Source organism: Pempheris klunzingeri, chromosome 17 (genome assembly GCF_042242105.1).
Source record: "Pempheris klunzingeri isolate RE-2024b chromosome 17, fPemKlu1.hap1, whole genome shotgun sequence".
In the NCBI taxonomy this organism is placed as follows: Eukaryota; Metazoa; Chordata; class Actinopteri; order Acropomatiformes; family Pempheridae; genus Pempheris; species Pempheris klunzingeri.
In genome coordinates, this window is record NC_092028.1 from 6,466,366 (window position 1) to 6,490,220 (window position 23,855).

General features: G+C 40.2%; 1 protein-coding gene across 1 annotated transcript; it reads left to right on the top strand.

Moving 5' to 3' along the window:
• The first annotated feature begins 2,503 nt into the window (after positions 1-2,503).
• Positions 2,504-23,811, top strand: ppl (periplakin). The gene is made up of 22 exons (XM_070847588.1): positions 2,504-2,709; positions 7,274-7,373; positions 8,163-8,317; positions 9,929-10,049; positions 10,442-10,567; positions 10,674-10,715; positions 11,520-11,681; positions 11,788-11,895; positions 12,008-12,103; positions 12,222-12,344; positions 13,911-14,057; positions 15,110-15,261; positions 15,373-15,482; positions 16,082-16,239; positions 16,362-16,540; positions 17,649-17,787; positions 18,711-18,904; positions 19,056-19,206; positions 19,314-19,397; positions 19,504-19,620; positions 20,510-20,602; positions 20,687-23,811. Exons 1-22 carry the CDS (start codon positions 2,660-2,662, stop codon positions 23,363-23,365), a joined length of 5,286 nt encoding a protein of 1,761 aa, XP_070703689.1. The 5' UTR covers positions 2,504-2,659; the 3' UTR covers positions 23,366-23,811.
• The last annotated feature ends 44 nt before the right edge of the window (positions 23,812-23,855 follow it).

The window sequence follows — 23,855 nt, forward strand, 5'->3', positions numbered from 1 at the left end:
ATGTTAAGTGTTTCAAACAGACATTCGATGTCCAGAAGGAAGACAGATAGAAACAGGAAGTTACAAAAGCATTATATTACCCCAGTGAGCTAACAGTCACTCATGTTAAGAAACAAAGCAAAAATATAGGCTCAGGTGTTGGATTAGGGTCATTTTTAAAATATGGCTACACTTAAGGTTAAATAGGGTAACAGAGAAACACACACACTATTGTTTAGGATCACACTTGTGTTTGGTTTTTCCGACTCTTCCTTCCATCTGATCGTAGCCTTTCCTTCCATGGTTTGGAGGTCATGGCTGTCAGCCCAGATGTTGAATGACAATGCTTGACAATGTGGTGGAATGACAATTCCACCAGAGGGATGAAAAGAATGACGCTATTTGATGAACATTCCACTCTAAAAATTCAAATTTGGAATATAAAGTATATATGTATATAGATATATAAAAAGGCCATGCTCATGCTGTTAATAGTCCTAAAACAAAACAACACAAGGGGCTGCAGAAGTGTGGACATGTTGCTACAGATACTCGAGAGAAGATGAAACACAAACCTAGAAGCCAGTATTAAAGAATTATCAGACGTGAAGACACTGCACAGAGCTGTTGATTAGTATCCTAAAAAGATGCTAAAATACATGAGATCCACTAGCCATGGTGCAAGGAAGTAATAACTTCTTTTTTACTATAGATTGAAATGCTTCTCAAGGCTTTGCTCGGGCCTTGAGTATTGTAGCATTGGCCAAAGAAGTCAAAAGTTTACAAAACCTATTGCAGACTAGTCCAAATGCAATATGCCAGAAGCTTTACTGCCTTTACCTGTTGTGAAGGAAAAAGTAACTGGGATACCTTTTTATTACCCCCTTCTTCCAGAGAACAAAAAGAAAACATGAAATACTGAAACTCATGCTAATAGAAAATAAGTATGGGTGGCATATTCACACAATGTTTGCTAAAGCACAGACTGTCCCACAGGAATAAACAAGAGGCAAAGATAACGGTAATTAATTAATTAGTGTAAATTGGTTATTCTAAATAGTTGAATTACACAGCTCAAGTTACAAAGCAGTCTACCAGGAATGTGTACTTGTCTTTGATTGACCAGTACAGTGTATTGCCAGATGATAACGCTTCGCGCTGTGGCAAGAGTTGAGCCACTTTGTTTATAGAATGTCTATGTTTTTAGCTGTTGTTCCCTGTGTCTGGCTCCCAGCTGCCAGTGCAATGGATTTGTTCAACTTTATACGTCAACAGGTGCTCAAAAAATGAATGAAATGATGAAATAAAATCCAGAGAGGTGAGTTTGTGGAATAGATATATGTATTTGAAAGCTTTACACATGCCAAACATTGCACAGTGGTTTATTTTATTGGGAAAGTTTATTTATCTGGAAAGTTATTACAATGGCAATAATTTTATGTTGAGATTGTGATGCAAACAGTGGAAATATGTTCATATTACAAAGTTATGGTTATGCCAAGAATGTGTATTTGCATGGATTTGATTGAATCTCAATCAATCTCAATTTCTGTGAAAAACACTTGCGTTTCTTTTTACATGAATATGAGTTTCAAATTTAGCAAAAAGTATCTTAGATGAAAATCTAAATGAACTTAAGTGGGCTGGATGTAGTTCAAACACTAATGATGAATAGGGTCCTCGCACCGCTTGGTGCTTGGGCCCTAATGATGTCTAAACAGTAGCACAATGTGTAAAACTCAAAGTCACAGTGCACATGAGCTGAGTTGTCAAATCTTTGTTGAAGTGTAATCTAGTTTGATGTGGCTTTACTTTCTAGTTTACTTATGGGGCTAGTTAACTTGGAAATCCTGTGGATAGTTGTAGTGTCACTGTAACACAATTTGCACACAAATACACTTACACAATCACAGCATTTGTATAGTAGGAGGACACTGTCGAGTCAGACTGGTTCAGCCAGTGTAGTCTTTGCTGCCACGCCCTCAGCTACAAAGCAACTCACCCATGCACCAACTGCTAATGGTGTGTCCATGTTTGTGTGTCTATGGGTGTCATAGTTGATCTGTACTAAATAATATACAACATTATGTCATGCTCTGTCAATTGGCCTCAATCTATAAAACTGTTTCATTGCAACACATTATCTGTACAATGTCACTTTGAGCACCAAAAGTTTTTCCTCAACACACAAATATGTCCTCACACCCTGTTTTACAAAGTTGTACAGTTGTTTGAATTTTTGTGCCATGATAATGTGCAATACAGCCTACCACTGTGACATAAGTAACCGTCCCCTTTCTTATTTTCTATATTCGGACAATTGCTCATGTTTCTCAACTTCGGTGGTTAATTCTGTAAAGTCTGTGCGTGCGCGTGTGTGTATGCGTGCGTGCGCGTGCGTGCGTGCGCGCGTGTGAATGCCTGGGAGGTTAGCTGAAGGGCGGGGCCTGTCCTCTGCTGGCTGACAGGTACACGGGCTTGGGTGTAAGCTGAAAGTGAACGTTTCAGATGATGAGTCGCTGGTACAGTGTGTGTGGGAGGGGGAGATGTGACACCAAGAAGGCTGTGTGAACATATTTAACACACGGCAGAGGACACACACACACACACACAGCTGAGGTTCACCTGTCCCGCTCGGATTGTTTTCTCGCTGGAAGCCGCTGACAGGTATCCTGTCACCATGTTCAAGAGAAAGACCAAGTCCACCGCTATAACGCAACCAAAAGCAACGTAAGTAGGAGACTTTCTCATACAAATAATTATGGCGTCTTCTGGACACCGTGTAGTTGTGTTTGAACCCTACAGAACTCTTCTATTGTACTCATAGCTCCAGTGTGTCATAGCCCGTGATGCCGACCGTCTTTAAAAAAATCCTCCATTTAAAGTCTCACAGTGGAGTAGCACAGATACTCACATGTACTACACATAACTACTTTACCAAAGCCTTCACTCTGTCATCATTTCGCGAGTAACATTATCAGTAAAGTAGCATTTTATCTTAACCTTTTATCATTAGTTCTGTGGGAACTTCTTCCACCAAAATACACCGTAGTATCTCTAAACAGATAGGATTTAAATATAATAATCCATGCTAGGTAGATTACGTACTGGCCGAATTAAGCAGTTAAACATATTTATTCACGAAACACCTCAAAGTGTTTATAAATCATAGTATATTCAACGTACATGCAAAGTCATTTGTATTTGATATTTTTTTAATGGAGTGTGGTGCATATGCTGAACATGCAACAAGAGAATGAAGCGTCCCCTATTGTTTGCTGTTATTAAATGTTGACTGTTGCCAAGTAAAACTGCCTTTTGACTTGACTTGACTTGACTTGAATTGTTTTAATCCACTGAATGTGTTGTTGGAAAGTAATGTGGATTAAAGGAGCTGGTGTCCACAGAATGTGTGCTTTAACTCGAGTGAGGGTGTGGTTGGAAGGCTAGGTTGTAAAGTTGTAGTAACTGGTTTGATAAGTATTCAGCTGCCTCCTTAAAAAGACAATGTCTGTAGAAGTGCTTGCAGCCTTTCCCACAATATTACTACACCAAGCCCATTCCATTCATTTTTAGTCGTTTCAAAGGGTTTGTGTCGCAAAGAGGTGAAATCAGTCTGGTTTGCCATCCTGGAAATGATTAAGTTAATTTGTTGAGGCTGAGTTTGGTTTATGAAATCATTATCCCTAGCCTGCTCATCTTCATTTAAACCAAAGCTCTCTCCTTCCACCATCTCCATGGAAGGAGGAATGGAACATAATGCTCCCTGTCACTTAGCAAGCATTAGGAGGGTCAGGGACCTCAACAATAACAGCCTTGGTGTTTAGCACCAAAATATTTATGTCTAATCTAGTCTGGCAATCCTCCAGTGTAGGGTGTGGTCTCCCCAGCGGTGGGTAGTAATCAGGTAAAAGTAATGCTCATGAGTAAAAAAAGTCATTCTTTTAAGGAATTAGTACTTCATGTTCCCTTTTTAAACTTTGCTTCTACTCTTTAATGTAGTATATTTTCAAGCCAGTAATCTAATTCTTACATCGCTACATTTGCCATAGTATTGTGCTATGCATTGGTATTAGATTTAAAGGTACTTTGTTAAAGAAGTCTATACCAAATCATAAATTTCCTTGGATTTTTGCAGTTATTGTTTTTTATTCATTAGATGACAATGAGAATGACAGTGAAGATAAGTCGTTATTATAAAAAGAATTGGAAAAAAAATGTAAAAAGAAGAAATGGGATCTGAGATCTGTCTCAGATGTCTCCGATTATCTGGCAAGCTTACGACAGCCTCAAGTTGAAGCAAAGATAACTGAATCAAGAAGAGTCTGAAAGCTAGGGATCAGGACCTGCGTGCAAACAGTAATAAGGTGAAATACTAGTTTAGGTTTAATTTAGGTTTGATTTAGGTAAGGTTGGATTTCCTCTTCTTCTCCATCTTTCCATCTATCCAGGCATGCATGAATTACTTAACTGGCTTACTGGTCACCAGCTCAGGGCTGAAGTGGTCAGGGGCCCTTCGGGCTGCAAAGAAACATAAAACATCCACAAATTATGTGGGTGTGTCATTTTTTGTGTTTTTCTTTCAATCTGTTGGTCTTGTTATGTAAGAGGGATGCTGTGTCCTTTTGGGAGAAGAATTAAGCAACTAACTTGGACCTAAGGCTGTTCCCCTTCGCAGCAACAGGAAATCAGAGCCAGTTGTTGCCCACATCTTTACAGAGACCTATCTCCATTACAATATTCCTGATCAAACTTGACGGGTGGGCCATGTTCTGCACCGACAACATCCAAAACACTACATGTGAAAGTTTTTAATATGGTCATAGTACTATCTAATGAGTTTGTTTCTGCTGTTGATGCTGGGGGAATTCCAGATGCAAGTTCAGAAAATGCACTACAGAATTATTTCTGTATGTATACATGTACCTAATTAACCATATACTGTATATTATTTTATTGTATTTTATTCGTAATTTGTACCTAGACTTGAAACATATGGATAGAGAACAGGCAGGTCAGACAGAGCAGGGCTCAGGATTTGCTGTGACGCCCACTGACAGCAGAAGCCTTCCACACCCTCTATGACTTTGTGTTGAAGCTTTCTGGTTCTAATTTGACTGTGTTTCTCAAGATAACTCTCCTGTGACGGTTCCCTCCCAGAACTAACACTGAAAATTTTGAATTAGAGCCAGTGAGCCTCCCTGGAAACTATTGACTACATTTTTGGAGCACAGAGTATTTAGCAAAGCAGGTACAATTATTGTAGCACTGTTTTCAGACACTGCTAAATGCTTCAGAGAGTTTTAATCTGATCTGAATCACACATTCACAAACAAACCAACAAACCATTTTTTATTTTAACTGGTTTAATTGATTTGACTGACACTTTTTTTGTCCTCATGCATTAAGTCTTGTAGTAGCTATCCAATTATGTGGGATTTAGGAGACGTGTGGTCTGTAAATTAGCGTTTACATTACACAGCTTTATTAGTTTACACAAGGGCCTGTTGGTTTGAAGGTTTCATAGAGAAAAGTGAACTGTATGTGTTTGCTGTCATGAGCTTGTTTAGCAGCCTGACAGAAAACCCCCTCAGGTTGTTTTTCATTTGGATGGGCCTGGGAAACTCAGCTGTTTTGCAGAATTCCACAGTATACTAGTTCAGACTTGTTCTTGCACTTGTTTCATTTCCAAATTAGCAGGGGCTTTTAAATTAAAGTCAGTATTCAGTGTGCATTCAGCAGATGTTATGTAACTTGTGTACAAATGGTGAATGGGTGTGGATGTGCATGTGTGTGTTAGGAGATGGATGGTGGATTTGAAATGGCAGACATGGACTCTTTGGTCTGTTTCTGGTTCACCAGCGCGCACATGTGCGCGCGCACACACACACACACACACACACACAAAGCATAATTATAATCATGTTTAGGAGACAATGACTGAGATTGTAATTGCCTATGTTATTTCATCTGTAACATTCATGTCCGAACATTTACTAGTATCACGCCAAGACATGATTTGGGAGACACTGTAAAAGAAATTGCTGCTTTGAATTGATGTGTGAAATTCCATCAAGAGTATTAATCTAAATAAACATAAATCACCATCTGTATCACTGAAATTCTCCTGATATGTGCTCCATATGAACACTGCAAACTCCATACCATGCTTCACAAGAGCACTTGAACATGCACTGTGGCACATGTTACAGAGAGTGATAGTTATCACAGTGATAAGACTAGGTGTGTTTGCTGCATGATATGAGGCAATAACCTGCTGGGCTAGTTTCCTCTACTTTAGCTCTTAAGACTTAATACAGTAGATTGTGCAGATAGTACACAGGTAGATATTTTACCCCACTAGCATCAAGGTCCAGGAGTTGCAATATACAGTACAATAGTCAGTTTGGTCTGCCCATCCAACAGTTTGCAAACTACAGATTGCTGATACCCAATACTTGTATTTATCTTGATGCTGATTAAATACGCATTTGACATCTCATTGAAATGACAGATGTAACTATGACACTAAAGACCACACTCACTCAATCTGGAGTTGTTGGAACTACAGACACTGAGTCCACTCTGATTGCACAGTGGTTTTACAGATTGGAACTTTTTTCCTCACAATTAAATTAGATTTTTAGCTCAGATACTAGCTTTCAGAACAGACTAGTTCAGTGTTATTCATTCACAGAATTAACATGGATTAGCTGATTATGACGTGCCTATGCTTGTCATTTTAACTGGTGAAAGTGATGGTTTGCACCGCCTAAAAGCAAGAAGCTGCAATTATCTATTCTATAAAATGTTACAATTTTAAACAAATAAAAATGTCCATCACAAGTACTCAGATCCTTAGTGATATCTTGCAATTGGTGGTTTTGTTCAACAAAAAGTCCAAAATGTCAATGTTTTAAGTCACAACAATGTGAAAAAGAAACAGAAAATAGAAAAAAACCTGAAACTTGAAACGCTGGAACCAGACAATGTTTAGATTTTTCTGCCTGATTTAGCGTTATTATCTGGTGATAGTCGGTACTTCAACATTAAAGGACAAAAGTTCCAGCTGGTCACTGAAGGTACAACACTATTGAAGTGATGATTGTTATTCTGCAATGGCACTGACATTTTGATTCACAAGTTTGTATAGACATTCACATCATTAGATCCATGGTTGCTGCGACACATTGTGACGTTAAAAATTACAGCCTCTGATGATAATTAAGGTGGGAAACTGACAACTTATATAACAGACAGTGTCTCAATTCACCTCTTTGTGTTTGTATTCCAGTGCTCCGTCCGCAGAGCTGGGCGCTCTGATAGAGAAGCTGCAGAAGAATGCTGATAAAGTGGAGAGGAATATCGACGATATTGAGCAGAACCTCAACAAGGTACAAAAAAAAGTCTCCAAAGGGCCTCAAAGTTCAGTTAATATTGACCACTTCCAAATAAACAGATAATTTGTCAGTTAAATAAAAACTGAAATTGAGTATTAGTTTCATTCAGCAGCATCTGTTTGTGGCCTCTAAGCACACACTATTATCACTCTGACAATCATCAAGCTTTATTTGGTCAGACCTAACAGAGCAACTTAGCACATTGTGTCAACTGTCAAGTGTTTTACAACTTAAGTGTGTTAATGTTCTTTATTTATTTATTCAATAATGTAGACTACATTGTCTTGGGAATGTAGACTACAATATATGTGGGATCACTGCAAATCCCACATATCACAAGGTATAATGGTAATTGTAAATGCTGTGCTTCTAAAAACAAAGTTTGAGGTTTTAGAGAAGACATCAAACATTAAATTACATTCCTAAATTTCAACTTCTCATAAACAATCAAAACACCAACATAGTGTAATTGTGATAAACACAGCACAGCCCAGTAAAATGAGCCACAACTGACAGCACACTAACTGAGACCCAAGACATCACAGTGTAGTGACTGGCTAACCTCGTCCGTCATGTAAAACCACACTTGACCTTTAGCTTGTGTAGGTAGCTAGCAGAGCAGTATCTAAGTAGGTGTGTGTGTGTTGATTTCAGCCAAAACATTATTCACATTTCCAAAGAATGTGATAAAAAAGAGGACAGAATGCAACTTCAAACAAAAAGTGTTGATTTATGTGTTTATTCAATTGCTGTTTGTGTTTACTGTGACACTGTTTTTTGCAGGATGTGAGTAAGATCAATGAGGGGAAGCAGCCGCTTTATCAGGATGACACCAACAAGAGAATCCTCAATTCTCTGGAACTGCTCACCAGCTTGGATGAGGATGCCGTCAACGCCAGGCGCCTCCAACATCCACAGGCTGAGATGATAGAACAGGAGTAAGTAGTACTGAGCTCTAGGGATTCTTTCAATACTTGAAGGCTGCACTGTGTGTTGTGGGCCAAGCATTGAAGGCACAAAGAACACCGGGTCACACCCAAAAAAAATTGTGAGTTATGGTGCCCCTAAAAGGCTAACAAAACATAACTCTACTGACAGATAAGGCTAACAATGCAAGATGTTACCTCAACTAGCAGACCAAACGGAATGGTACTTAAGGGTAAGATATATACTGAATAATCAAATCAATAAACACACAAGGGAGGACAACAATGCTGTCAGAGCTCTTGATATGGTCCTTGGTTTGGACCTCTGCATAAAACCTGCCTGAACCCTCAGCCCTATCTTTTTTCCAACTAGGAAGGAAAACTCAGCAGCCAGGTAACTCAAAGGCTAAAATAAAGGAATTAATATAACTTACGTAAACCAACTAGCAATATGACAAACCAAAGTAAACTAACTATTCAAAAACAGTGTGTTGTCAAAAGGTGCCAATAAAGAAATTTGAAACTAAACAAATCGTTTTATGTAAAGTGAGTGCAACTGAAAATAACTGGGTTATGATGTGGTTGAGTGTGAAACTTTAAATTCTATGGGTGTGGCAACAGCCACCACACCGGTGTGTAGGTTGCTGTGCAGTTCCAGCAAGAGATGTAATCTGCTGTGCAGTTGTCCTTGCCTGGATTGTGATAAATGATGGAAATGTGTCCTTCATTGTCTCAAGCCACTGGAGATTCGTCTTTCTCCAGTGGAGGTAATATTCCCCCCTGGAGGTAATATTTGATGAAGTCCCAGGGCCACTTGATTGCTAGTGCTATACCATTGAGAAGCAGACCTCTTTTGGGAACAGCTTTCAGTCACTGGGTGTTGCCCATATGCAGGTCCCTGTAGGAACACAGCACTCGGAGATGGCTACTCACAAATTTCCATAGCATTTGCTTCAGAGACTGGTTTTAGCATTCAGTGAGGGAGTCTGAGGATAGTATGGAATGGACCTCAAGCTCAAATAAAAACCGAGGCATGGCCAGCATGAACAGATAAAGGCTGGTTGCTAATAAAAGCTGGGAGGCAAAATAACATGTAGCCCACAACAACATATGTCATAGATCAAAACATTCCCTTTCATATCCAAAGACTACCTATAAGCGGAAGGCTACAAGACTTTAGATATGAAAACTCTGAAGGAAGAGTTCACTTTCATTGTCAAATAAAAATTGTTACCCCAAATACCCACTGGGCACGTCTTCATCAAGACAGCAGGCAAAGTTGGAGAAGGTGTTAAGTTTGCGTCAACTGGGGAACAGAAAAAGAAAGAAATGAAAGCAACTGAGAAATTACAGTGATTAGTGAATGAAAACATTGCCTCTTTTAAAAAGAGAAAGTGAGATCAGCAGAGTGGTGAGTATGATAAATGATGCCGTGGAAATATACCTTTTACTAATGATTTGCATTTACTTTGGTCAATGTCATCTATAAAAAAGAAATATAACTACTCGTACACACTGAGGTGTTGTTATCATTCATTCGGAATTTAATGAGTGTTACTAATCTATAAGTGTTACCAAAAACAAAGACATTCTGTATAATCTTGCGTGTGTGTGTATATTCAGCATGAGGCAGCTGCGTGAGAGAGTGATGAAGCTGAGAGAGGACCATGACCGCATCTACCACCTGATCCGCATGGAGGGGATGCCCAGCATCAACTGGGGCAACATAATGGATGAGAAACTGGTAGGAAGCATATCTGTACAGTCACACAAGGTGCCACTATGGATCTGACATAAATGTGTTGTGTCTATTGTGTATTTTGTGTATGTAGTGAATGTAATATTGATGGTTTATGAGGTTTTCTTGGGTGTTTTTTTTTTAATGGTCCGTGTAATTATTCAAAATCCAATTGAGTAGTAAAAATACAAGATTGGAGGGACATTAAACTATATTGTTTTAAGCTGCATCAATCTATACTTTTTTGTTATTTACGTATAGATCCATATTGCTTGTAGTCTCATACTTTTAAATTATGTTTTGGATATTTCAACAAAGGTCCCCATTCAAACTAATGATGATGACATTTCCATGTATATTTTGTAGACTAAAGTGTATTGTTTTGTCTCACTAACCAGGACAATCTGAACAACAAGGGGTTTGGCCAGGACCTTCCATCTGTGGAAAATGAGGTGGAGGAACACAACATCTTCCACAGTGAGGTGGAGGCCCTGGCTCCTCACATATCCACCTGCGGAGATAAGGTACTAACAAAAAAGGCCATGTCTGTTGTGCAATATGCAGGAGGTAAATTATTCACATCAACCTCATCTTGTTTGTCTTGTTCTCACTCTCACTGTTTCTCTTTAGGAATATGTCAGTAGCCTCCAGATGAAGTACAACAAACTCCTGGTAATAACCACCCCCCTCCCAATACACACACACTCTAAGCCCATGGATGTGTACTTTGTATGTTTATATATTGATACTTGTCTGTGTGTCAATAAGCACAAGCTGTGACTGTAGGCTGATCATATCACATTGTTGCACTGGGTAGCATGCTCCTTCATTACCATGAACCATGACTTGACCATTATATTTTGCTTTTAAAGATAAAGAACTTCTGAGAGCAACATACGCAAGTGTTGTCAGGTCGGGTCTTTTTAATTAGTTTGTATATAAAAAAGTCAAAACTAGATTAATGCTAATCTTTAAGTTAATGAAATGAAAACCTTCAAAATGTATCAGTGTATTAATAACAGCTGGAAAATATGACAATGTAAGAAAATTCACCTTAAATTAGATACTTTCACTATGACTAAACGTTTTTTACTTACAGAAAGCACTATTTATGTTGTTAAATATTTACATAAAAATACACTTTTTTCTAATGGGCGGCTGTGGCTCAGAGGTAGAGTGGGTCGTCCATCAAGCAGTAGGTTGCACCTCTCAGACACTTAACCCCAACTTGCTCCTGAAGCAGCTTCAGTGTGTGAATGTGTGTGAAAGAACAGTCTCCTCCAGCTTAGATTCCTCCTGTGTGAATGATGTGTGAATGAGAATGTGATATAAAAGCGCTATGAGTGGTCGAAATGACTAGAAAGGAGTTATACAAATACAGACCATTTACCATTTCATTGATTTTGTTAGCTTTGCACACTAGCTTCCATGTGAGAGAGTCTACTTGTTGGAGTAGTTTCTCCTTTCTCCTTTCAGGCCCGTTCCAGTGCTCGTCAGCGCAACCTGTTGAGCCTGCGGGACTACATGCAGCGCTGCACAAATGAGCTGTATTGGATGGACCAGCAGGCTGAGGAGAGGATCAAATATGACTGGAGCGACACCAACCTTGACTACCCTGCCCGCCAGAGGCAGTATGAGGTAACTACATATATAAAATGAGCATCAGTGCATACAAGGATAGATACTACAAAGTAAATAAAATATGAGCCCCTTCTTACTCAGCATATCTGTCTTGCTCCAACAGAATTTCATCAGTAAATGTCTGGAGTCCAAAGAGGCCACCATCACCAAGCTGAATGATGATGGAGAGAAGCTGATTGCTTCTGAGCATCCAGGGAAGAATGTTATTGAGGTATAGACTCATCTCTCTACTCCATTCAGATAAATTCTAAATGGTATACTTTTTGTCCTTGCTGCAAATGCACCTGGGCTTCCTAGAACCATATTGACTCCTTGTTTGTCAGGCTCATACGGAGGCAGTCCATGCTGACTGGAAGGAGTACCTGAACCTGCTCATCTGTGAGGAAAACCACCTTAAACACATGGATGAGTACCACAAGGTTAGACACAGAAGACAGATAAGCATTCACAAAAATTTACACTTAGTATTCAAACACAAACACATTTCAACAGGTAAAGTTCATCAGTGTCTGTGTATGTATCTGTGTGTGTGTCCAGTACCAGAAGGAGGCACGTGACACTCAGGACCTGCTGAAACGGCTGGATACAGAGCTCAACCAGAAGTACAACCCTGAGTTCAAAGATGTTTATCAAATGGAGGGTCTAATTAGGGAAATTGATGTGAGCATTTTCTTTATCTGAATATGCATACACACGTGGACAAAATTGTTGGTACCCCTCTGTTAATGAAAGAAAAACCCACAGTGGTCACTGAAATCACTTGAAACTTACAAAAGTCAAACAATTTCTGTAACTGTCAATGAGACTTCTGCACCTGTCAACAGGTATTTTGGCCCACTCCTCGTGAGCAAACTGCTCCAGTTGTCTCAGGTTTGAAGGGTGTCTTCTCCAGATGGCATGTTTCAGCTCCTTCCACAGATGTTCAATGGGATTTAGATCTGGGCTCATAGAAGGCCACTTCAGAATAGTCCAATGCTTTTCTCTTAGCCATTCTTGGGTGTTTTTTGGGTCGTTATCCTGTTGGAAGACGCATGACCTGACCAAGCTTTCTGACACTAGGCAGCACATTTCTCTCCAGAATGCCTTGATAGTCTTGAGATTTCATTGTACCTTGCACAGATTCAAGACACCCTGTGCCAGATGCGGCAAAGCAGCCCTAGAACATAACCGAGCCTCCTCCATGTTTCTCAGTAGGGACAGTGTTCTTTTCTTGGTATGCTTCATTTTTGCATCTATGAACATAGAGTTGATGTGCCTTACCAAAAAGCTCCAGTTTTGTCTCATCTGTCCAAAGGACATTCTCCCAGAAGCTTTGTGGCTTGTCAATATGCATTTTCGCAAATTCCAGTCTCGCTTTTTTATGATTTGCTTTCAACAGTGGTGTCCCCCTTGGTCGTCTCCCATGAAGTCCACTTTGGCTCAAACAACGACGAATGGTGCGATCTGACACTGATGCACCTTGGCCTTGGAGTTCACCTTTAATTTCTTTGGAGGTTGTTCTGGGCTCTTTGGATACCATTCAATTTATCATCAATTGTCCTCTTGCGGCCACGTCCAGGGAGGTTGGCTACAGTCCTGTGGATCTTAAACTTCTGAATAATATGTGCCACTGTTGTCACAGGAACATCAAGCTGCTTGGAGATGGTCTTATAGCGTTTACCTTTAACATGCTTGTCTATAATTTTCTTTCTAATCTCCTGAGACAACTCTCTCCTTCGCTTTCTGTGGTCCATGTTCAGTGTGGTACACACCATGTCACCAAACAGCACAGTGAGTATTTGTCACCCTTTAAATAGGCAGACTGACTGATTATGAGTTTGAAGACACCTGTGATGCCAATTAAAGGACACACCTGAGTTAAACATGTCCCTCTGGTCAAATTATTTTCAATCTTTTATAGAGGTACCATCATTTTTGTCCAGGCCTGTTTCATTAGTTTTTTTTTTTTAAATAATTCTGTTGAACCACAATTCAAAAGTAATGGCTGATTTTCAATGGTTAATTTCCAGTAAATTTTTATTTATTGTTATTTTTGTAAGTTTCAAGTGATTTCAGTGACCATTCTGGGTTTTTCTTTCATTAACAAAGGGGTACCAACAATTTTGTCCACGTGTGTACATCTCCAACTGACAGTACCACTAACTGCTTCAACAACACTGAAACATATGCTTATCTAAGTGTCTAAGTTTGTTTGTCTGTGTGTGTGTGTGTTGTGTCTGTGTGTAGGACCAAGCCAAGGCCATGGATCACTTTGATGAACGGGTCAAAGCTCTTCAGAAGCGCAGCCTACAGGTTTTGCCCCTGAGCTACCGCCGGGAATCACCCCAGAAGCTGCTGCCCATTGAGGCTCTGTGCGAGTTTGACACAGATGAGGTTTGTAGTGTGTTTTTGAGAGCTAATACCTGCCATTAATCTGCACTTCTTGCTTATTTTTACATGTGAGAGACCGCCCCACCCCCCCTTATTTTCCAGGTATTCAAGTCTTCAGTGCTTTCCTTGAAGCTGGACTCTTATTTAGGTCAAAAAGCCTCTAAAAGAAGATTTAGATCATCATAGGATGCTAAGCTATGATGTGGGGTACCAACACTAATTTACATAAACTAAAATAAGAATTAGTCATAGTTTAGTTAGCAGTTAAACAGCTGGAAAATGTAATTCACTGTTGTTTTATCATTCCTCTATTTTATTATGGAATTGCATTCCTTCCTTTAATTTCATATTTGGAAACTTTCTCCTGACTGTCTCATTTCCTTCCTTCCTTTTCTGAGCTGCAGCAACCCCACTTCCACTCAAGACAGTTCATTTTATCTTTATTTTATGTTATTTTTTCTCTATCACTGGCTGTCAGTGCTCTAATCCCAGGATGTTCCCTACTTTCAGAGTGCATGACTAAGCACTCTTCCTTTGCTTTACCTTTTCTAACTACTAGGCCTGTAATGTAAGGGCTTTGTGGTGTAATGTATTCAGATCCCCCTGGCAGCCAGGTCTGAGACTCTTAGGATCTTATTTAAAACCCCCAGGGATCAGAACACAGGGGATTTGAAAAAGTCTGTATTAAAGAGCCTATGGAGCACTTCTGCTTTGGTGTCACAAAGTTCTTCATGTGCAGGTTGTCTCTTGACCTTTAAATTAAATTTAATTAAACATTGTAAAACTTAGATTCTAATAAATTAAAATTGAATTTACAAATTTAAGTCATCACACAATTTTTTATTGGAATTGCAACATTTATGTTATAGGGTAAGGCTAAACTTTAAAGGCCTCTATGAAAATTCATATTAGTCATATTAAAAATCAATATTGAGTCCCTCAGCCTTTTTGATGATAGATGTATTTTTCCAGTGTCCTTAAAGAGATTCTTTTAGCTGAAGCTGTATTTGTGGTTCAGTAGCTGATGAGAGGCTGTAATTATTGGATATGTACAGGGCCAGATTTTGCGTGGGGAGAGGTACACTCTGCTCCGGAACAATGGGGGCAAATGGGACGTGAAGGATGCAGCTGGACATAAACTCACCGGCCCAGCCGTCTGCTTCATGATCCCCCCTACTGACCTGGAAGCGGTGGCAATCTCTGACAAGTGAGTGTGTCCATAGATCAACAACACAAAATCAACATTTACTGGATGACAAACTTAGTTGAATTTTGTTGTGGTTCAGTTTTAACAATTTGTTATATTGTGTGTTTGCAGCCTGGCCAGTCAGCAAAAAGCCATCAAGCAGAAGATGGCAAGTAGCAAAGGAACTCTGCTGAAACGCTTTGATGAGCTGCAGAAGGAGAGAGGGGCTGGTACAGCTACAGGTACAAAACACATTCAATTCTGTTGTATTGCAGCTTTTAGGAAACTTATCATGTCTTCATACTCAAACCACGTGATTTATTTGTTGCTCTAATTTGAATATATGATTTCATACACTGTAACCTCATATGGCCAAAAACCATGTGCATATTTATACAAATCAGTGTGTTGTAAACATTCATCGCATTTTAGAAACATTCTTGCATGAGCCAGTTTGTTGTAGGGATGTCAGCGCAATCCCAGATTTCAGTAATTACTTTTTAGTATTGTTGTCATAACCAAATTCACAGCCCAAACTATGAAAATCCACAATAATAAACTACAATCACCCTTTACATTATAAAAAATGGTTAATTGCATTAAAAACAACATCTATCTGAACTTTTACCGAAGTGTTGCTATTCAGCCATGACAGATTTGTATGAAATCTAGCAATAATTTAACACCAAACAAAACTATAGGCTACTCGGTGTCAAACAAAGATTTCATAGGAAGTCCTGTAGAGAACATGCTTTACTTCTTACTAGAACTGCCACTGAAGTAAATGATGAATCCAAATAACAAAGCTCACTCTGTTGTGTATGATTGCGTGTGACCTCAGACAAGCAGGAGCAGCAGTGCCGCCAGCTGATGGCCGGTCTGGATAAAGTCACCAGTGACCTGGACAAACAAGAGAAGGCCATTTATGCTCGAGTGCGCCCGCCTCTGGAGCAGATCAGGCCACTGCAGGACAGCGCTGACCGCCTGCAGGATATGAGGGTAATGATTCCCACATCATTCTGCTGTTTCACACAGTCCCTACATTTCTCAATTAAGCTCAAAAAGCTGAAATAGAGAATTCATTCATTTTACAACTCACCAACCCAGAAATTTCCCTTCAGGATATTGCTGCTGCTGTCAGTAAGATTGAACCAGAGAAGTCCTCTAAAGTACAGGAAGCAAAGAGCTTCTTGACCTCAAACCCAAGTTGCGCCAGTGCCCCTCAACTCCATAGCAAGGTGGATGAAGCCAACAAGAAGTACACCAAGATTGAGGAGCTTCTTCAGTGCTCTCAGGAGAAGTATGGGACTTCATATGTATACTTGAAAATTTGCAATTCCTGAAGAAATTGCAGTGTGAATGCTGCCTGCTGAATGCCACACTGCATTGCTGCCTGTTGTAACTGATGGTTTAAGGTTCCATGATTTGAGTGGTAGGATTTCCTACTGCCTATGAATGCACCATGCGCGTGTTTCTGTGTGTCAAACGTCACTAATTAGCCGATGTCAATCAGCTGTCAGGTTGCCATGGTGATAGTGCCTGCTGAGCCACTCTGGGCTCACACAGCTCTTTTCATAGAGATTTCAGCTGTGACACATCTGTGAAAATCCAGGTTTTAGCTAAAAACAGTAACTGCCACAGCTTTAATGTGTAGACCTGTGGAGAGAAGACACTCTGTTGAACACGTACATGTAGTTTGATGTCTCTAACTTCTAAATTTAGAGAGCTGAAGCAGGTTAGAAAAGTTTGTTTCTGCCTCCCTCCTGAAGTTTGTGCTCTCAGTGAACATGGCAGGCAATGAGGCAGTTGGTTGGCACTCCTGTCGCTTCGAGGCTCATGGAGGCAGCTGTGTACGTTTTTTGTTTCCGTGGCCACATTACTGCGACGGGCATGATGTTTCCTACGTTTTGATGCATAAATGGTGAGTGTGAGTGACATACTGTGGGCGTGAGACTGAGCTAAAGACAACATACGATACGATACGAACAGACGATTTTTCTGCTCCTCTGCACTCTAGCGATGGCGTCACCCACTCTAGGCAGCGCAATACACACCCATTATAAAATCTGAGAAGGAGGGAAAACGGCATAAAACTAAAACTGCGATATTGTCAAAACCATAAGCCCATTCAGCCCATGGACTTCAATGTTTTAAAAAAAGTTGAATAGCTGGAATGTCCTCAATGAGCTGAACATTTTGATGTTTGAATGGTTTCTGTAGCTGAAAGTATGAAGGAGTTGTTAAGTGCCGAAAAACGTACGGAAAATGGCCGAACAGGATAACATCCTGTTTTTTGTGTCTGAATTGCTTTTGAATGTTCTTTAAATGGGTTGAAATCAAGTGTGTTAAATGACATTGCACATGCATTTCTACTCACTCTACTTCTACTGTGTTTACCTTTGTTTCAGACTGAAGAATTCCAACCAGCTGGAGATATCCCTCCAAAATGGGAAGACTTTACTGTCTACCTATGAGAACAAGTTGGCCAGGGAGGAGGTTGCTCCAGCTGACATTTCCTCACTTGAGAAAACCCAGCGGGAGCTTGCAGTAAGATATCTCTTTTATTCTTTGGCACATATTACAATGATATCCCAAACTAACTAAAAAAAAGAAATACTGGTGAATGGATTATTGAAGATACACCTTGAAGTTTTTAATCACTAGTAGTGCTATTCAGCAACATATTTATCAGCCATGGACAGAGTAAACTGTCGAGGATTTGTATTATTTTAAGATAGCTGCATGGCTCTGATGTAGTAGTGTAGTGCATTAATCCTCATAGCTGGATTGTTGTTGACTAGAGCTGCTCCTACTTACTGGAGCAATACCATTTTACTCCAAGGTTTACAAAGATAGTACAAACATATGTACACATATATTTCCCTAAATGAATAAACAATACTTCAATATGTCATGGCCACACTAAAGCCTGACCTGCCTGGTTATAAAAATAATGCATTCTACATTCATATCATGCTATGTTTTTCAACAACTGCATGAAAACATGTATTTTTTGATTGGACTAATTAGTTTATACTGTGTTCTCATGTAGCATATTCTTAAATGTAGTTTTCCTACCATTCACATGTCAAATTGCCACACATTCATTGACACACAAAAACCTGGGGCCAGGCAACATTTGCACATGTTCAGCAAAGTAATCTTCATAAATGAACACCACTTTTATGATTTTTGAAGCATAATTGCTGGAAGTAAGTAAGAATCTTAAACAAATCTTAAACTATAAACAACATGGTGAAAACATGGTACCTCAATCACCAAATATGCAGTATAAGATTAGAGGAATTATTGGACACAATCAAAAATTTAGTATGTGCTGGATGCGAAGGATAAACTGTAAAAGCATGAAAGCCTCTAGACACTGTCTCATTTTATCACTGACATGTCTGTATTATAATTTCTTGAAGAACATGTGCATATTCACTGAGTCTCCCTTGCTGCTCTGGCAGAATGTTGCATCAGACGTAAGATCCAAGAGGTCAGTTATCACTGAGACAGAGCAGAACCTGCGTTTGGCCAAAAGCAGCTGTGACAACATGGCCACTAAATTCCAAGAGCACTGCCCTGACATTGAGAGGCAGGAAGCAGACGTCCAGAAACTCAACAAACGCTTCAACAACCTTAACAGGCAGATTGACACCAGGTGAGCGCTTCAAGACAAAGAGAGGAGGTTCAGTAAGTTCTGTGCATCAATAATTATTGGAAGGAATACTGAGTATCACACCACAAAAACATATCACATAGGCCTACACCTAATATTTGCAGAATAATGATCTCTTTGCTGTATGTTGCAGGTCTCAAAGCTTGCAGAGAGCCAAGATGGCGTACAACAATTACCGCAATGATTATGAGAATCTGAACAACTGGTTGTCGCGTGTCCCAAACTACGACCCCCGTGAAACTGATGACGCAAGACAAGTGGAGGCCAAGCTGAAGAATCAGAGGGTGAGAGTGATGAGCCAGGGTGATTCCTACTCAGCATGTTACCTGTTGGAGATTAATATGGTGGTACTATAGAAAAAGGCTTATAACAATTTTGCTGTTTTCTGCAGAACCTGCTCTCTGATATTGCAAGAAAAGAATCTGATTTGAACAATGTCTCCAAGAATGCCCGGTTTTACCAACAAGCTGTCAAAGTAAGATATTCCACATCGGTTTTTACCACCGCATCACCACATTTTTAATTTGCATAAATACAACAAGATGAAGGTTTAATTAATGGTTCACTGATCCTTTATTTAGGACTATGAGAATGAAACTGAGAAGTTCAGATCCATTCTTGACCTTGAGGATGGACTTGTACCTCAAACATACAAGAAGAGCAGACTGGAATCACCTGCACTGATAGTCAAGGCAGAGGTGAGACACAACAGCCAAAAATGTCACTGCCATTTCAGTCAGAACATTATATCTTCTGTAGGTGACCGTAGTGAAATGAACCAGTGTTTGAAAGTACATAGCATAATAGACATACACCGTGTCCTTGTCCTCCTCATTCATGTGCTCCATATCCTCTACCTCCAGATGGAGTTCAAGCATGTCCATATGCTTAACTTATATGCAAAAAAACAGCTACCACATTTAACGGGTTAGTCCAACAATTCAGTAATGCACTTCCACAAGTTTTAGGGGCTTGTTAGAGTCAGATTGTAAAATAAATCAAAATCAATGCAGTAGAGATAGCCTCTACACTTCCCTGGTGTAAACCACTCCCCCACAAACCCTGGATCCAACCATAATGCAACTAATGCATCTTTTATTAGACATTACCTGCCTGATAATCACTCACTTATTTCAAACCCCACAGTCCCAGCCCTTTGTTTTAAGATTTGAAGTCTCAACAACCAACCCAGAGCTGGAAAAGACAATATAGAACTAGCTGTGTAGTGGTCCTCATGACTAGTAAAGCGATCTTAATGCGTACAATTGGTGTCCAATTAATAAACATTTTTCAACAGGTGGCTCTGTCACATATGTGCTTTTACAATAATTATTATACATAAATTATCCAGCCACTTTGCAAAGCCTTCAGTGGTTCTGACTCTGCTATAGTTGCTTCTTTTTTATGGATTGCCAGATAGTTTTCCCTTCTTCATGCTTCTCAAAACCCAAAACTTGACTGAAACAACAACAAACAAGAAGTTACTTTAATTTAGAGGGTAATGAGCCAAAACGTTTGTGAACCACTGAAGTAACTTAAGGATTTATTGTGTGAGCTTTCCATGACATATAATTTCAATATTTACAGGAAGCTGCTATTGAGGCAAAGTTTGCTGAGGTGAACGCTGTGAACAAGTCAAGGCAGCAGAATCTGGAGTTAGTTCAAAGTCTTCTCAACCAGGTGAAGTATTTTCTCATAGTAATAATGATAATGACAATATTGACATTAAAAACAACAATAATAATTTGGATTTACCCTCTATAGCAAATTGAGACCCCTATGATCCAGTCTACAAATGTTCAGTCAGTCCATGCTGCTGTCCCAGGAGAAGAACCTTGGCGAATCAAGAAACAGCTGGAAGATGAGATCCATAGGAGGGAGCAGTTAGAGAAAGAAATTGAGAGTATCCAGACTGACATCTATGTCCTTGAAGGACAGAAACCTCAGGACACAATTGTTAAGAGGGAGCTGATCAAAAAGGTTCCTGACCCCCAGCTGGATGAGGAAGTCCATAAGATCCAGCAGAAACTCTCAGAAGAGCGCCGCACTACCCATGTCCTGGAGAATGATCTTGAGGTACTGAAGTTAAAATTGCGTGGCCTTGGGACAGAGGTCAAAGAAGGGGCACAGCAATACACTGTGAAGGAGGTCCTGCGCATTGAAAGAGACCGTGGTCAGGAGGAGGAGATGCGCAAGCTTCGGGAGGACCTGGATGAGTTAAGAAGGCAGAAGTTGATGAAAGACAATGAGCTGATTCAGATACAAAAGCAGGTGACACTCCTGGCTGAGGAGAAGAACAAGGAACAGGAGGTAATCACTGAGGAGGAAGTGATCAAAATCCAGAACGATCCCCAGCTTGAAACAGAGTACCGGGTGCTCCTTGACAGGAAGCAGAAGGAAATGGATGGCAGGAAGCAGCTAGAAGATGAACTGCAATTTCTTCAAGAGAAGCTTCGAAGGATGGAGAAGGAGAAAGCAATGGCAGAGGAGAAGATTTCCATCAAGGAGGTGCTGAAAGTAGAGAAAGATGTTGCTTTTGAAAGGGAGGTGGAAAACCTCAGGAGGCAGTATGAGGATGAGAAGGCTAAACGAAGATCATCACAGCGAGAAAAGGCTGATCTCCACAGGAAAATTACCAGCCTAGAGGAGGAGAAGTCCAAGGTTGTTATTCAGGAGAAGGTGCGGGAGATTGTCCGTCCTGACCCCAAGGCTGAAAATGAGGTGGCCAATCTCCGGCTTGAACTTGTAGAACACCAGAGGCGCTATAAAGATGCAGAGCTCCAACTTAGATCCCTGCAGGATGAGCTGAATATGCTGAGGAACAGAGGACCTCAAGTGGAGGTCAAAGAGACCATAAAAGAAGTAATCAAATACAAGACAGATCCACAGACTGAGAGAGAACTCGAGAGACTTCGCAATGAAATCGTAGATAAAACCCACCAGACTGAGAAATCTGAGATGGAAATTCGCCAACTTCATGATGAAATTGAAAGATGGAGGGACACCAAGCCCCAAGTACAGACTAAAGAAGTGGTCAATGAAGTTCTGCAGTACAGAGAAGACCCCAAGACTAAGGAGGAAATCGAGACTCTCAAAAGGAAACTGGCTGATGAACAGAAGAAACGCCTTGACCTTGAGAGAGAACGGTCGGCCCAAGAGGAGAAAATCAGACTGAGGAAAATTGATCTCTCACAGGTCCGTGAGAAAATTGTTCAGCAAGAAGTGGTTAAGATGGAAGAAGATCCTATCCTTAGGTCAGAATGTGACACCTTCGTACAAAACATTGGCAATGAACAGAAACAAAAAGAGAGCCTGAAAACGGAACTCTACCAACTGCAGAGACAAAAGGCTGACCTGGATCTGCAACTGGAAGAATTGGAGCGTGAGCGGAGGGCCAGACGTGATGCAGAACTGGATATCCAAAGGCTTAGGGTCAGACTTAATGAGCTGGAGATCCGTGACAAAGAAAACCGTGAAAAGGTGACAGTCAAACAGAAGGTAGTCTTACAACAGGATCCCCAACAAGAGAAAGAACACTCCATCCTCAGACTACAGCTTGAGGAAGAGAGGCACAAACGCACTCTGCTTGAGAAAGAGTTGAATGCCCTCATTCAGCAGCAGCTCACCTTGGAGAAGATGGATGTGAAGGAGAGAGTTGTCCGCACTGAAAAAGTCCAAGTTGAGAGAGACCCAGAGGCCGAGCTTGAGATTGACAACCTAAGGAGGACTCTGGAAGAGGAGAAAAGGAGAAGGCGAGAACTTGACCTGGAGTTGGCCTCCTTGACTTCACAGTTCTCTGATATGGAATTCTCCAACACCAAGTCTTCTAAAGAACTGGACTACATCCGTGATGAAAGTAGCCGACTACAGCAAGAAAACCAAAGGCTGCAGAATGAGATCCGCAAGCTTCGGTCCGAGATTGAGATCACCAGCAAAGAGACTCGACTTATCACTGAGTCCACACCAAGGGAGGATGGAAAGAACCTGGAGTTGAGGCTTGATTCACTACAGAGGGAACTATCAGAGCTCAGAGCCATAACCATCCAAAAGGATGATGAGATTGAGAGGCTTCAGAAGAACCTGGCGGCAGTGAGAATGAAGAAAGAACAGAGGGAGAGCCATCTTTGTAGGTCTATTGTGGTCATTGACCCAGATACAGGCAAAGAGATGCGACCAGAGGAGGCCTACAAAGAAGGGCTGATCGATTGGAAAATGTTTGTCAACCTGCAGAGCCAGGAATGTGACTGGGAGGAGATCACGGTTAAGGGCCCCAAAGGAGAATCCTCAATTCTTCATGATAGAAAATCTGGGAAAAAGTTCTCCATTGATGATGCATTGCGTCTCGGGTACATCACAAATCACCATCTTCAGCAGTACATGAACAAAGAAATCTCCATCCAGGAGTTTGGTGTAATGGTGTCAGGCAAGAGCAAGAGCAAATGAAATGCAAACATGCTAAATAAGGCATTTCCGGTTTGATTATAAAAGATTTCCTCTTTTTCTCTGTTGTTTTAAAAATCTCCTTGTGTTCTATTGTATTTCCATTCTGACTCTAATGCTATGGTGACTTGGCATTATTTTGTACTTAATCCATAATTCTTAAATGCACTATGTATTTATTTTGTTACGCATATAACATTTTGTGGTAGTGGCTAGATTATTCGGAGTGAGATTACTAATGTTATAGCCAACTACATAACACTTTAAATGACAGGAAAAGTTTGCTTAACTAATTTCTAACACTGGGGAATAGGGTAGAGACCATATCTTTAATTTGATATTGCCATTGAAATCCACAAGGGTACTGAATGCTTCATTTATTTGAAGGGTTTTCCAAGGTTTATCTCATGTGCACACTGTAAGCTTCAATAAAAGTCAAATCAAAATCATTTTTGTCTGTGTAATCTAACTATGGTAAAATATATGTATAGAT

Coding starts and splice junctions, on each gene's coding strand:
- ppl (XM_070847588.1), top strand. CDS start 2,660: ATGTTCAAGAGAAAGACCAAGTCCACCGCTATAACGCAACCAAAAGCA. Junction 7,374..8,162: donor TTGAGCAGAACCTCAACAAG/GTACAAAAAAAA, acceptor TGTTTTTTGCAG/GATGTGAGTAAGATCAATGA. Junction 16,240..16,361: donor ACCGCCTGCAGGATATGAGG/GTAATGATTCCC, acceptor ATTTCCCTTCAG/GATATTGCTGCTGCTGTCAG.